This window comes from Rhinolophus hipposideros (assembly GCF_964194185.1).
Source record: "Rhinolophus hipposideros genome assembly, chromosome: 7".
Classification (NCBI taxonomy): Eukaryota; Metazoa; Chordata; class Mammalia; order Chiroptera; family Rhinolophidae; genus Rhinolophus; species Rhinolophus hipposideros.
In genome coordinates, this window is record NC_138053.1 from 8,091,318 (window position 1) to 8,107,192 (window position 15,875).

Sequence of the window (15,875 nt, forward strand, 5' to 3'; positions counted from 1 at the left end):
GCCGGAAAACAGGTTAGAAGATTCTATTAATACTCTCTTATTACGCATCAGTCCCTCCGTTTTGGGCAGATGGGAATCCTGGCAGGGCCAAGAACAGTGAACCAATAAAAATAAGACTGAAAGAGGAGGCATCGACTCCCTGAAAAAGACAGTACCCCCTCAAAAAGGAAGACTTGAAAGTCATCCAAACTTTAATTCAGAAATTCAAGGATTTAGGCCTTCTTCAGCCCTGCTGGTCACCATGTAGCACCCCTATTCTGTCAGTTCAGAAACCTAAATCTCAGGAATGCCGGTCTGTCCAGGATCAGCCCAGGATCTGCGAGAAAGTAATGAAATAATGGAGGATATTCACCCGACTGTACCTAATCCGTACAGCTTGTTGATTGGCATTCCCGAGACTTTCCAGTACTATATAATGCGCTGGATTTGAAAGATGTCTTTTTCTATATGCCTTTAGACCCACAATCACAAGAGCTGTTTGCCTTTGAATGGCAAGACCTGGACTCACTAGTGAGGACGCAATATTGCTGGACTGTGTTGCCATAAGGTTTTAAGAACTCCCCTAGCCTCTTCAAGGAAGACTTGGCCCACAACTTGCAGACCTTACACTAGAAAAAGGAGTGCTTCTGCAATTTGTGGATGATTTGTTAATCACCAGTGACTCTGAACAAGATGGCCTAAATAATATCATAGAGACTTTAAACCACCTGGCTTGGGTACAAGTTTTCCCAAGAAAAAGCCCAGATCTGTAAAAACCAGGTGACCTTTCTAGGGTTCCTTCTTGAGCCTGGAAAGAGAAGCCTTCTCAAAGGCTGGAGGGATTTTATAACTGGTCTGGGAACTCCTACAACTAAGAGGCAGTTACGAGGATGTTGGGGAATGGCTGGATTTTACAGGATTTGGATTCCTAATTTTGGCCTCATCGCCAAATCTCTATATGAGGCCCTAAAAGGGGAGGGAAAATTACCCCTTGATCGTACTCCTGAATGTCAAATCACCTTCCAAAAAATAAAGGAGCTCTTAAGCTCTGCCCCTGCCCCTGGGCTACCTAATATGTCTAAGCCATTCCACTTATACGGTCATGAGAAACAAGGTTTTGCTCGGATGATGCTAATCCAGATGATGGGGACTGCTCAACAGCCAGTCGCTCACCTTTCCGAGAGCTTGAATAGCACAGTGCAGGGATGGCCCTGCTGCCTCCGGGTGGCCCACCTGTGAATTAGTCCAAGAGGTGAAAAAGTTCTCTCTTGGGCAGCACATAACTGTACAAGTGCCACACCAGGTGTTACCATTACTAGAACAAAAGGGCGGGGGGCAGACGGGTGGCTCAGTTGGTTAGACAGTGAGCTCTGGGAAACGGGGCTGCCAGTTGGATTCCCACATGGGCCAGCGAGCTGAGCCCTTCGCAACTAGAATGAAGTCAATGAGCTGCCGCTCAGCTCCCGGGTGGCCAGATGGCTCAGTTGGTTGGAGTGCGTCCTCTCAACCACAAGGTTGCCGGTTTGACTCCTGCAAGGTATGGTGGGCTGCACCCCCTGCAACTAACAATGGCAACTGGACCTGGAGCTGAGTTGCACCCTTCACAACTAAGATTGAAAGGACAACAACTTGACTTGGAAAAGTCCTGGAAGTACACACACTGTTCACCAATAAAAAAAGTCCTGTTCCCCTTCCCTCCCCCCCAAAAAAAAACAAAAACAAAGGGCAGATTATGTTTGACAGCCGGACGGATGGGTAAATATAATATCAAGCCATTCTGCTAGATAATCCGAAACTCCAACTCTAGACCATCACTGTCCTAAATGCAGCAACACTGCTACCATGTTTCCCTGAAAATATCTAGCTGGACATCAGCTCTAATGTGTCTTTTGGAGCAAAAATTAATATAAGACCCAGTATTATATTATATTAAATTATATTACATAAGGCCCGGTCTTATTTTACTATAGTAAAATATTTTACTATATTTTAAAATAAGACCGGGTCTTATATTAATTTTTTTTCCAAAAGATGCATTAGAGCTGATGGTCTGGCTAGGTCTTATTTTCGAGGGGAAATGGTACCTCTCCCCCACGAACGGTTAACACATGATTGTATAGGAACTGTGGAATTAGTCTATTCCAGTCAGCCAGACCTACAGGACCAGCCCATCCAGGACCCAGATTGGGCTCTTCGTGGATGGAAATAGCTTCATCGACAACGGGTACGTGGTAGTTACTTTGGACCAAACAATAGAGGCCCGACCTTTCTCTGTAGGTATGTTGGCCCAGAAGGCCAAATGCGTCACACTAACTCATGCACTTAAACTAGCCAAGGGAAAACGAATCAACATTTACACTGACTCTAAGTACACCTTCCCATGCACATGGGACTATGTGGAAAAAACGTGGTCTCCTTACAGCAGGGAAGAGAGAAATAAAACACGCCTCAGAAATTTTACAACTACTTGAGGCTGTCCAAGAACCTGCCCAGGTAGCCCTAATGCGTTGCCCAAGGCATCAAAAAGGCAGAGATCAATTGGCAACAGGAGACAGACGGGCTGACTTTGCAGCCACGGAGGCAGCCCACATGGATGCGGTTCGGGGCCAGAGATCTCCAGAGTCATCAGCCTGTTTATTCAGAGATAGACCTACAAGAAGCATCCAAGAGGGACCACACACCAAATGGTCCGGTAGGAAAATGGACAGTTAACTCTGAAGGGAACATCTTCATCCTTTCTGCTCCTGCCATCTATTCTCCAAGAAATACAATAGGCCACGCATTTGGGGCAAGGTGCTTTACTTGATTATATAGCCCCCTGGGATCACTGGAATTCACTTAACACGAACAGCACAGGACATTATTAAGAAACGCTTGGGGTATCCCAGTTTCGGGTACCCCCTCTCATAAGAGAGCTGTACTTTCACTTTAACAAAAATCTTTGCTGGGGCGGCCAGATGGCTCAGTTGATTAGAGCGTCCTCTCAACAACAAGGTTGCCGGTTCAATTCCCACAAGGGATGGTGGGCTGCATCCCCTGCAACTAACAACGGCAACTGGACCTGGAGCTGAGCTGTGTCCTCCACAACTAAGATTGAAAGGACAACAACTTGACTTGGAAAAGTCCTGGAAGTATACAATGTTCCCCAATAAAGTCCCATTACCCTTCCCCAATAAAATCTTAAAACAAAACAAAACAAACAAAGACCATAGGGAAACTCAGCTACCATGGACTCAAGCACTGCTACTTGCTCTGCTGAGAGTCCAGGTGGCTCCCCAAAGCAGGCTTAAATTAAACCTGTTTAAAATTTTTAAAAATTGTTTATGGGAGACCATTCCGTATGGGAGACCTTTTGCATAGACCCTGAGGGACATAGCTCCATCTAAGCTTAACCATGATTTTCATGTTAGGAATTATCTTAGGGAACTTACCCAGGTAGTAGAGACCTTACATAAATTTGCCTACAATAAGGAGTCAGTTCCGTTAGAGGGACCATACCATCTCTTCAAGACCAGGGAAAAACTATTGCTCAAAACTTGGAAACGCCAAGGAGCTGTTGACCAGCTAAACGAACAGTGGACCAGACTGTGGGCCATGCTCCTAAGTACAGACTCGGCTGCGAAACTTGAGGGAGTCTGGCCCTGAATCCACCACACCAGAAGGAAGAAGACAGAGCTAGAAGATAGAAAAGAACACACTGCAACATGGAAATCCAGGCCACTAGGGGACTCAAACACGGGTTCTCACGGTACTCCTCCTAGGATGCTCCTCAGAGGGACCAATCCCGTTGGAAAGGAATTAAAATGTTTGGGTTTATTTAGCCAAACATGTACTTAATGTTTCTGACTTTTGCCTTTCAGGAGGGACATACGTAGAACAGGCTTTCACCTCCTGCTTAATAGGAATGTGTACTCCAGTAAAGACTATTAGAAATCACACCCTGTTCCAATTTATTAACAAGCCTATGTCATACTCTCTGACATTTATAACTGGGGTCCTATTGTTACTGACGACAGAACTATGTTTTCTCTCAAGGTCTCTGCGGTAACGACAGCAGAGGAATGTGTAACAATTACAGGTTTTACTAACTCTTGTTTTGTCGTTATAGCTGATAAGGACCTAAACTGTGGTTCCACCACCTCCATGAGTTATGTCAATGAACATGCTAAGTTACCTGCTGGGTGGTTCCCCATATGTAGAAAAACTGTCTATTCTTATGTGCCAACCCCTAGTACAGGAGGGTCTTGCTCCCTTGGAAGGTTAACTGTTTTTATGCCACAGAGACCCCACCCAACCGGACAGCACAGACAACTGCTCTAGGCCCTGAATGTAATAGAAGGGCGTGCTCTGTGGTAAAATCCCTAAATGCCACCTCTCAGACCATCCATGCTATCGGGGAAGCACTAGGATCAGTCAGAGAGGTAGTGCTTGAAAATAGAGCTGCTATAGATTATTTGTTACTAAAGACACAACCAGATGAGAAAAATTTAAAGGACTTTGTTGCTTTAACCTTACAGATCATTCCCAGCTAATTGAAGGGAAGGTCAAACAAATCCATAAAATTGTACCTAGCATTGAGCGGAGAGAAGGCTTCTTTGGCTTTGATCTATCCTGACTCACTTCTTGGCTCTCCAGCCTTGCCAGTCTTAGAGCAGCAGTTCTTTTCCTTTTGTGTGTAGTAATAGGGCTTATGTCTTGCTGCTGTAATCAATTTGCCCCTGCTTGTAGGGCTGCTGCCAGCTGGCTGCTGAAGGCCCAGCGCACACTAGAAGCTCAAGCCTTCCTTCAACGCCACAGCGGACAAATTCACTTCAAACTGGTCTCATCAATATGGACTCTGCCTTTTGACAGTGGGTAATTGAAGCATGGGCCGGGTTGGGACCCCTGTGATAGGAGCCTCACTGTGTCCCCCGCCTCACCTTTCGGAAGTCCATAAACAATAAGTACCCCCTGCGGCTGGAGCTCAATGCCTCCTGAATGCCCTGCCCCTGTCCAGGTTTCTTGCTTTAGAAGATTACCCTGTGGCTCATGATTAATGCCCGTGTGCTTGCTGATCACAAACTCTATTGCTCCGCGCCTTCCCAGGCTGCTCCCATCACTGTTCCCTGATCGCTGACACTATCAGTTACGATAACAGAGGGAGGCACCCTGAAGGGGAACAGACCCCCAGAACTGTCACATAGCCTCTGGAGGAACACCCAGATGTTCCCTTAAATACCCTAAGCTGGTCTGCGAATGGTGAGGCAGTTTTGAAGGTGTTAACCTGCTGCCTTCTCAGTTTACCGGTGCTCTGACAATAAACGCTTATTCTATTGCCCAACTCCTGTGTCGGTCTATTGCAGGGGTGTCCAAACTGTTTTCAACGGTGTTCACCAAGGGCCATATGCGGTAAAATACACAAACAGCCGGGCCACTCACTCGAGGTGAAGTTCGTATTGCTTCACCTGGTTTATTTAAGTAAACTAAATATATTTTTGGAATTTGCTGCAGGCCAATTAACAATGGATTGCAGGCCGCAGTTTGGACACCCCTGGTCTAGTGGCTGAGCAGCGAAGACAGCATGAGTCCCGGACTCAGTTGCCCTCTGGTTTCAACCCCACCCTCACCAATTCTTTCATCTCTTTTTTTCTGAGGTCTTCTAAAGGGGGTTAGCTCTCAGGCAGAGAGGGAGAGGGGATGAATAGGAGGCTTCAGGGAGACCCTGATCTTTCATCCTCAGCCCACCCCACTCGACAACCAGCAAATCCGCAAACACAGCTGTGCAAAACAAGCATGGACAGTCCCCTTCCGCAGTGGGCCCCCACTCCTAGGATACAGTCTCTCCAGCTAGCTGTCCCTCAGGGCTCTCAGGCCACAGCTGGTTCCCTCCCTCTGGGCTTAGTGGGCAGGAAACACAGGGGGGAGTGGTAAGCCGCCCAGGTGAGCTGGAGCCTGAGTTCTGAGCTTACACCTGCTTCTCTCTGCTGCCCCCACTTATGTCAGTCAGGTCAAAGGAAGTTGTGGGGGTATTCTCTTCCTTCTGTTTATCTATTTTCCCACAAGTAAACTATAGTGTAAAAAAAATGAGCACACAACCAAAATAAAACCCACCGTGGAGGTATTTTAGCGACTTAAATTTATGGTTCAATTACTTTAGAAGCAAATGTTTGCAAGTGAGCACACACTTCTGCCCCTAGGAATTAAGTGCCCTTACTTTTTGGACTTCTCCCCCCTCCTAAAGGAGTCTCCCCCAGACCCGACAGAGTCTGCCATTGGTAAATGTGGACCATGTTAGTCCCTCTTCATCCTCGCCTGCTCTCCCAGCAGCACAGCTGCAGTAGCCGCCTGACCCTGGGAAGTCGGGGCTTGCCGGCCAGAGCCAGCCAGATTCCTCACCTGCTTCTGCACCGTTCTGTGGCCTTCCTCACCTACCAGACCCCTAAACTTCCACTCCCCACCCCGCACCCCATCCCACCCAGGTTCCAGCCACTCTAAGCTCCTGGGTTTTTCCCCTCAGCCCACCCGGTGCCCTTTCCACACCTCTGTACACATAACTCCCTTGCCTAAACTGACCTCCCCTTCTACCTCCCGTAATATTGGGCAACAGCCCATAAAATTCCCAAGTTCCTAACGATACCTCCTCCTGTTCTCACTTGAAATGAGCTCCCTGCTGTCTCTGATCAAATTCTTCCCACCCTTCAATCAAGACCTTTCTTCTTGCCTCCCCCATCAACCTGGCACCGCCCTTATACCCCTTGCTGGACTACCAGGGCAGGGCGAGCAAAGGGTGGACACACGGGGTGAGAGTAGAAAAGAGTGAGAAATTACGACTGACCAGGCTGTCAGCCTACACTTCTCAAACTTTAACATGAATACAAATGACTTTGGGAGAGAGCCAAAACCAGCTTCTGCCTCGGTGGTCTGGGGTGGGTTTGAGAGCCTGCGTTTCTAACAAGCCCCAGGTGACGCTCCTGCCACCACATGGGGGGCGCGTTTGAGCATCAAGGGCCTAGCTGACTGGATTGGCTGGGGAAGGAAGGCAGGTGGGGGCTCAGGTGTAAGTGGCCATCATCTAGGGTATAAGACAGCGGGTGGGATGTACGCAGTTACTCGTAGGAGTGTGGACAGGCGTCATGGCACTGAGCTACGGCCTCTTCGTCTGCCTTCTGCTCTGGGGGAGCACGGAGCTGTGCTACCCCCAGCCCCTCTGGCTGGGTGGGGCCCGCCGCCCCGTGCAATCTAAGCCACCCCTAATGGTGGAGTGTCTGGAGGCTCAGCTTGTGGTCACTGTCAGCAAAGACCTTTTTGGCACTGGCAAGCTCATCAGGCCTGCAGACCTCACCCTGGGCCCTGAGGCCTGTGAGCCCCTGGTCTCTACAGACATGGATGATACTGTCAGATTTGAGGTCGGGCTACATGAGTGTGGCAACAGCGTGCAGGTGAGGCCTGGGCCCTGGCTTCGGTGGGAGGACATGGGAGATGGCCGGTGATGGGGAGTATGGAGGCAGAGCCAGCCAGTTCGAGGTGGGGCTGGGGCAGCTCCCCTTCACTTGTAGGGTGGAGTGGTGGAGTAGCTGAGGCCTGAAGTGCGGGTGGGCTGGGGAGGAAGCTCCGGCCTCTAGTTACTAAAATTAGGCATGTGGGGTGGCGTCCACGGGGCAGTGTTCTTTGGGCCAGACTGGGTACCCCCACTCTGATTCCTGAGGATTTATGAACCCCTGGAGGGCATCTAGAAGAGATGTGGCCCATGTGGGATGGGGGTATCACACAGAGAGGATAATACTGTGGGTTGCCCAGCACTGGCTGGGGGCTTTGGAAACTTGTGTGGAAGACATCAGCCTTGATGCCTCAAAGCCCGGAAGTTATCAAAGGGAAAACCAGAATTTTGGCCTATCTCACTTATGTTTAATGGCTTGAAGCCTGGAACTAAAATAAAAGTGGTGGGGGGCCATCAAGGGACATCAGGACCACATCTGTGCTGAAGACTTTAAAGACAAACTGGGCCCCTAGGGGCACCCCAAGTGTGTGTGTGTGTGTGTGTATGGGGGCAGGGCTTAATGTGGGAGGTGTATGCAGGAGGACAGCTGAGTTGTCCAGGCCACACCGCCTCCCCCTCAAGTTGGGGCAGCTGGAGGGGGGGAGGCAGATACAGTAAGTCCTCACTAAATGTCATCAATAGGTTCTGTGACTTTAAGCAAAACAATGTATAACAAAACCGATTTTACTATAGGCTAATTGACATATATACAGGAGTTAAGTTTCTAGGGCATCTCGTCGAAATTATAATGAATTTGCTGTATTCAGACTATAAGGAGGGGCCTTTCAGCAGGGCAGGGCTGGCCGGGGCACAGATCCTAGCTGGTCCACGATCCCCTGGACTGACTTCTGCCAAACGAAGAACCTGGCCCCTCCTTGACTCCAGTCTCAGTAATTTGCCTGGAGCAGGACAAGCCCAGCCCCTGGGGCCCTCCACCAGAGTTCTGGTCTTAGGGGTGGTTCCTAGGGTTTCCCCTTAGATCCTTGAAGAGAGGGGAAGGAGGCCAGAGAGGTGAAGGAGTTATTTAAGGAATTATTCCAGCTTAGTAATTCCCAAACCTTGTGCATTAGACTCAGCTGGGGGCTTTAAAAAATCATTCCCGTGTCCTATACTAAATCAGAACAGAAGTGGGAGCCAGATCTCAGTATCTTTAAGATCCCAGGTGACTCCAACTAGCCTGGCAACTCCTTTTCCTGTGCAGTGTTTCCCATGATGGGCTTCCCAATCTTGCCTGACAGGGATCACCTGGGGACCAGGGCTGGCTGCCTGGGAATGACACCTGTGTAGTCCCATAGGCCCATGCCCTGTTGTCCGAGATTCTTTAATGGATTATTTTTTAACTTTTAAGTGTGTTTTTCCAGGACCCATCGGCTACAAGTCAAGTAGTTGTTTCAATCTAGTGTGGAGTGTGCAGCTCACAGTGGCCCATGCGGGGATTGAACCAGCAACCCTGGTGTTAACAAGCATCACGCTCTAACCTGCTGGGCTAATCGACCGCCCTATCCTGAGATTCTTAACTTTTGAACACTTTCATTTGGCACTGGACCCCACGAATTATGTAGCTGGTCCATCTGGATCACTCATTAACAGAAAGCTAGGACTCTCCCGTGAAGATTGAGGGGTTAGGGTGGGCCAGGCAGCCACTTGGCCCCGTGATTACCTGGGCAGCGTGGATTGGAAGGTGCAAATTGCCCCAGGAGCACCTGCCTGTGCTCTTCCTGCCTCAGGCAACCACTAAACAGAATTGGCTTTCTGTAAATGGGTTTGAGAGTAAATCAGAAGAAGGAGGGCAAGGTAAGTGTTAACTGCTGTGACAATGAGTTAAAGCTCCTGGAACTTTCTGGAACTTTCCTTGGGGCTTTCTTGGCCCCAGGCCTCTCCTGACAAAGGAAACTGTGGATTGGGGTGGGGGTGGCAGCCCCAGGAGGGAGCATGTGCCCAACGCCTCTGATACCTGCTTGGTGGCTAACATGGAGCTGAGCCAGACCCCCTGCGGTGCCGTCAACACTTCAGGGGTGAAAAAAAACTGAGGTGTGAGGGTGTTACCTGTCCCGGGGTCAGCAGCAGAGTGCGATTTAAGTCCAGGAGCCATGTTCTCTCTGCCCCCTGGGGGCTGCCCTCCCTTTGCCCTTGCATGGGTTGGGACAGGTGAAGCTGGTGGGGCAGGTGAAGCTGGTGGGGCAGGTGAAGCTGGTGGGGTTGACCCCATCCCTTTCCTTCAGGTGACCAAGGATGCCCTGGTGTACAGCACCTTTCTGCTGCACAAACCTCGCCCTGTGGGAAACCTGTCCATCGTGAGGACTAACTTTGCAGAGGTGCCCATCGAGTGCCGTTTCCCCAGGTCAGTATAGGGCAGGCCTATCGCTACCTGTGATGCAGGCCCCTTGGCAAACTCGTCAGCCTCTTGGGTAGCTGCGAGAAGGTGGAAGTGTTTGGGCTGTGGTCACTGCCCTGGTTGGGGAGGGGCGCCTGCTGAGTCTTCTCTGAGCCTCTGAAATGCATCTGGGTCACAGCTGCCTCTTGATGGAAGCTGCAGGCTGCCCAGCCCAGGCCTCCTTGGAGTTTAAAACTTTTTGAATAGTGTAAGGAGAAGTCCTAGGCTCTGACCACCACAGCCTGCTCTTTTCCTGTGGTTTCCCCAGTACATGAGTGTGGGTGGGGGAAGCCCCTCAAGACCTGGCACTAAGCAGTGCCCGTGAGCTTGGGCACTGAGGTGTGGGGAGAGGGTGACTGGCTTCTAACACAGTGCTAAATCCTGTGCTAGGCTGAATTCAGAGTGTGTAGAGCCTTAATCCCTGTCCTCTCCTGGTGAGGAGGTGGGTGTGGTGCTGATACCCCGAGGACACAACAGATGTGCCTGGGGAGGGGTCCAGAGAGGGGTTCCAAGAACAAGATCCTAGGATGGAGCCTTGAGACAGGTGGGGCTGAGACCTTCTGGGCAGAGCCACACACACCCCAGGGGAGAGCAGTGTGTCACTAGTAAGCCTGCAGCCCAATGCCTGGAGCTAAGGGCCTCATCAAGAAGGGGGACAGATGAGTTCTAAAGGCCAGTAGATACACTGAAGGCATTCAGGCTCACATTGCAGCAGCCACCCCTCCCTGAGCACTACGCCAAATGGACCGCTTCTCAACCCACAAGTTTCTCTGGTAGCTGGTACAGGAGACAGATGGAAGTTGGGGAGACCAACTGGGAGACTAGGATGAGAAGACATCAACTGTGGCAGCAGGGGTGTAGAGGGCTGACTTGAGGAAGCTAACAAGAGCTGGAGGAGCTGGGTGCCTGACCCTGTGGGGTATGGGACACAGAGCAGCCACGGACAGGACTCCAGCCTGCCCTCCCATTGGCCAGAGGCTGAAGCCCTCCTGGGACCACAGCCATCTCTCACTTTAGAATTGCTCTGGCTGGGATTGACCCAAGAATGTTGGCTCACCTGACCCGATGGCTAACAGTGCAGGTGGTCTGCTACAGGCTGGGAAATTTTAACCTAGTAGCTCCTGCTATCTGAGGTCTGGTTCTCAGGCCTCTTGAAGTAGCCTCTTCATGAGAGCCCATGGGGTCAGCAGGGCAGATATCTGGAGACATCTGACTGCTTCCGGGGTACTTCCTGTCCCAGTACAGCCTCAGAGTATCTCACTGACTTCTCAAGAACCAGAGGCCTAACTGCGTTTATCTCTGAAGGGCTGCCTTTGCCAGGATTGGCCTCAAGAACCCTGAGTGGTGCAGAGAGAGACTGCTGCCTCAGACCGCAAACTTGAACCTCAAGGGTGAACCTTAATGAGGAGCAGATGTGGGTCTAGAAACCAACGCAACTTGAGACTTCTGTCTCCGTGCTGTAGTCCAGATGTCCTCACGGCTGGGAGGGGTGGGCCCACGCACGGGTATTGAGTTTGGGAGGTGAAAGGACAGGCTCGGACTTCCTTAACTGGCTGTCTGGGACACAGCTGAGGACTCTGCAATGAGGTAAAAATGAAACCCCCCACCAATGTGGGGCCAGACGATGTGAGCCCCAGACCAGGTATGGGCAGCTGCTGTTCTCTTCCCAGGCAGGGCAACGTGAGCAGCCAGGCCATCCTGCCCACTTGGGTGCCCTTCAAAACCACGGTGTTCTCAGAAGAGAAGCTGGTTTTCTCCCTGTACCTGATGGAGGGTAAGCAAGGAGGGCTGGCAGGGGGAGATGGCAGGGAGAGCTCCGGCAGTTTCTCACCCCTGGCTGTGCCCTTCAGAGAACTGGAGCGCTAAGAAGAGGTTCCCCACCTTCCAGCTGGGAGACATAGCTCACCTCCAGGCCGAAGTCCATACTGGCAGCCACGTGCCACTGCGACTGTTTGTGGACCACTGTGTGGCCACGCCGACGCCAGACCGGAATGCCTCCCCTTATCACACCATTGTGGATTTCAATGGGTGAGGGCTGGGCTGCCTTTCTGGGGAACCCTCATAAGGTGACCCTTGCTACCTTCCTCGGCCTTAACTCCATTCTTCACTCGTTCTCTTCAAAGTTGTCTCGTGGATGGGCTCTCCGATGCCTCGTCTGCATTCAAAGCACCCAGACCCGGGCCAGAGACCCTCCAGTTCACAGTAGACGTGTTCCATTTTGCTAATGACTCCAGAAACACGGTAATTGCTTTTTTTTTTTAAATACCCTGGAATAAGGCTGAAGTTTAGGGGTCAGGTTGATCAGGCTTACTGGCTGCTGTTTTAGCTCACTAGTCCCCTTGAGCAATAACTTGATAGCTCTGTCCCGTCCTACTAACTCCATAAACTTACCAAGTAAAGCCTGAGCTCCAGTGCGATCTTCAAGGCGAAGGCCTGGGTGACACCCTTAGATAGGTAGAAAACCAATGAAAGATGGAGGGAATCAGGAGTCCTAGAAATAGAACAAACTAGAACAGGACCTCAGGAGACTTGGCTGACAGCTCAGATAAGATGAGCACCAACAATTATGGCATTTGGTGACTGATCTTGTCCTTGCCAAGGTGAGCAGGGCCAGAGCCCAGATGATGGTGGGTTGAGTAAAGGAGTTGAAAAAGGCAGGTGTCAGCCTTCCTGGAGGCTTTCCAGAAGGGCAAGGAAAGTGGGTATGAGCTAGTTTTCCAATTCAGTTTTCCATTACCGTTGACACACAATATTAGTTTCAGGTGTACAAAACAAAGTGATTAGACATTTATATGCCTCACAAGGGGATAACCCCAATAAGTCTATTACCCATTTGACACCGTACATAGTTATTACGCTAGTGACTATATTCCTTATGTTGTACATCCTTGTGACTATTTTCAATGACAGTTGGCATTCAGTATTTTATGTTAGTTTTTGGTGTGCAGCATAGTGGTTAGACATTTATATAATTTATGCAGTGATCCCCCCATAGGTCTACATAGTTTTTACAATATTATTGACCATATATTCCCCATACTGTACTTTACATCCCCATGACTGTTTTGTAACTACCAATTTGTACTTCTTAATCCTTTCTCCTTGCTCACTCTTCTCACCCAGCCTCTCAACCCCGTCCCTTCTGGTAACTGTCAGTTTAGTCTCTCTAGCTGAGTCTGTTTCTGTTTATTTTGTTCTTTAGATTCCGCATATCAGTGAGATCATATGGTGTTTGTCTTTCTCAGTCTGACTTATTTTACTTAGCATAATGCTCTCTAGGTCCATCCAAGTTGCCTGAACTTCTTTTCATACAGGGTAGCCTCTTGAACTTAATCAGATTAGAACAGTGACTTTTTGAAACCCAAATGCGTCAGCATCACCTGGAGGGCTTGTGGAAATAGGTTACTGGGCCCCCCCTCCAGGGTTTGGTTCAGTAGGTCTGAAGTGGAACATAGAATCTGCATTCCTAACAAGTAGTCTTCAGTGGCTGCTGCTGATTTGGGGGCCTTGAGAACCACTAAGCTCAAAAGCCCACTGGAAACTAAGGGGATGGAAGTGGTGGGCACTAAGAGGTAGACCGCTCCTGATGCCTGAGGTGTGGACAGGTGGGGCAGGAATCCCAGGTAGAAGGACTGGCCTCTCGCCAAGGAGTGCTGGCAATCTTACAAATAAAAATAAGCAGACTTCAAGCAAGTGTCCTGAGATAGGAGTGGGGGCAGAGTGTAAAGTGTGGAATAGCTGCTCAGGAGGGAGAAGTGATTAAAACTGGGGTTTCAACCCCGGCTCTATACTGAGCACCTGGAAAGGTCAAACATACTGCTACTTGCATATAATCCCATATATTTTCACTTAATGGGGGTGAGGCCTGGCACTACCTTTCTCCATATTCTGAAAATCATCAAACATCAAACTGAAGGAATTTTATAGCAAACACCTATGGACCTCCCTGTTAGGGGTACGGAGTTGATGTTGACTTCAGCGGTGGTCCAGTGGGGAGCAAGGAGATCAGGTTTCATATAGGTGGTGGCCATCAGCATGGATGGAACCTGAGCTGGTATTGGCATCCCCACGGATTGGAAGGTAACTAAGATCAGAGGATGATGCTGAGCTCTGGGAGGGTTCTCCATCAAAGGTGGGCAGAAGGGCCTGGCTGACTGGCCATGGCACAAGGCAGAAGGAACACCTTATTCAGGAGCTAATGGGGAACCATCCTAGGATCTTAGGCCCTAGTTAGCATCAGAAAAATGTACTGGGAAAAAACTGAGGATAAAAGCAGTTCCTTTCCTGGAATAGGCCCCAAGGCCCCGGACACATTCTCTGGTGGGACAGACAGCAGGCAGTTGGCCAGAAGTGCATCTTGACTTGTTCAAGTTTCTGAAATGGTTTCCCTGCCTGTGTACTTGGCCACTAGGTGGTGGCCAAGGTTTGTGGCTCTACAGAAGGCTTCGGAGAGAAGGTGGTGGAATTTCCGTGCCCTTAAAGGGCGGGTGGGGGAAACTGGTGTACCACCTAGAGTATGAAGTGGAACCTCTGGCTGGGTATGCTCTCGTCCAGGGGACCAGGGCTGACCTGAGCTCTGGCTTGTCAAAAGCTCCCGCTATCCCAGGTAGCTGGGGGCATATCGGGCCTTTCAGGCCCTGTCCCTGAGGTTCCAACTTCATAGGCCAAGGTTGGGCATGCTAAGTGATTGGAAAACATTTGGGAAAGATGGGGGCAATAAAGATGATGGGTTACAACGTAGAATCCAATTTGCTATTTGCCCTGAAATTTAAGACACGTTAACCTCTGAACCTCGGTTGCCCCATCTCTGAATTGGGGCTCTTCCCCCGCCTTCCCCCAAGGATTAAGGGTTGTATAAGAACTGACTTATTAAAGTTCTTGACAGCCTAGACGTCCACCTAGTAATAGCTGATTTTATTTCTAGGTATATATCACCTGCCATCTGAAGGTCACTCCGGCTGACCGAGTCCCAGACCAACTAAACAAAGCCTGTTCCTTCAGCAAGTCCTCCAATAGGTGAGGAGCCCAGATGGGACATGGCTGGGGTAGAAAACCTGATGGGTCACCCTTGTGTCAGTTCCCCCAATACGAACGTTGTCAGTAAACTGCTGCCTGCAGGCAACCGTCGTCTAATCCTTCTGTCTTTCCCTCTCAGCTGGTCCCCAGTAGAAGGCACTGCTGATATCTGTCAGTGCTGTAACAAGGGTAGCTGTGGCATTCCAGGTCGTTCCAGGAGGCTAGTGGAACAGTGGCATCAATCTGCTTCCCGCGGTCGCAGGCATGGTAGGCCCTGGGTCGACCACAGGGCGGTTGCCCTCCCTGCTGTCACTTGAGACATTCTTCTTCTTTATCCCCCATTTAAAGCTGTTTACCCCTGGGGGATGCAGTTTGGGGTTTTCTTACTTAAAACCTGCTAGTTCAGCCTACTGAGGCAGAACAAAGCCCTAACGTGACTCCTGGAGAGGGACTAAGGTGACCCTTTGATGTCTTGTCTTTCAGTGACAGAAGCAGCCGATGTCACAGTGGGGCCACTGATCTTCCTGGGAAAGGCTAGTGACCACGGTGTGGAAGGGTCGACGTCTTCTTTCACCTCTGTGATGCTGGGGTTAGGCCTGGCAATGGTAGTAACCCTGACTCTGACTGCCGTTGTCCTGGGTGTTGCCAAAAAGCGTCAGGCTGCTTCCCACCCTGTGATGTGCCCTGTGTATGCTTCCCAATAAAAGAAGAAAGTAACCTTTGGGGTGTAGCACAGTGACTATGGGTGTGGGTGAGCAGTGAGTGGTTGCGCGGGGGAGGCGACAGACGGTAAAACAGCGCTGGGGGTTCAAACAGCACAATCCCAGTATGCACTGTTGTGCCTCTAGTGTGAGTCTGCCTGTCTATACAGAGGAGAGGCCAGACTGGTTTGTGAAGGTAAGCCTGCATTTTCCTGGCTTTAAGTAGCATGTCCTTCCTGGGGACAAGGCTTATCTTCCCAGGAGCCACTGTAATGTTATGTCTTCAGGA

At 50.1% G+C, this 15,875-nt stretch overlaps 1 protein-coding gene across 1 annotated transcript; it reads left to right on the forward strand.

The window, feature by feature from the left end:
* Positions 1 to 7,091: 7,091 nt before the first annotated feature.
* On the forward strand, positions 7,092 to 15,589 carry ZP3 (zona pellucida glycoprotein 3; the record flags this gene model as incomplete). Its single annotated transcript, XM_081053703.1, has 8 exons — positions 7,092 to 7,397; positions 9,718 to 9,840; positions 11,544 to 11,643; positions 11,720 to 11,897; positions 11,993 to 12,110; positions 14,794 to 14,885; positions 15,025 to 15,152; positions 15,369 to 15,589. 8 exons carry the CDS (start codon positions 7,092 to 7,094, stop codon positions 15,587 to 15,589), a joined length of 1,266 nt encoding a protein of 421 aa, XP_080909829.1.
* Between the last annotated feature and the right edge of the window lie 286 nt (positions 15,590 to 15,875).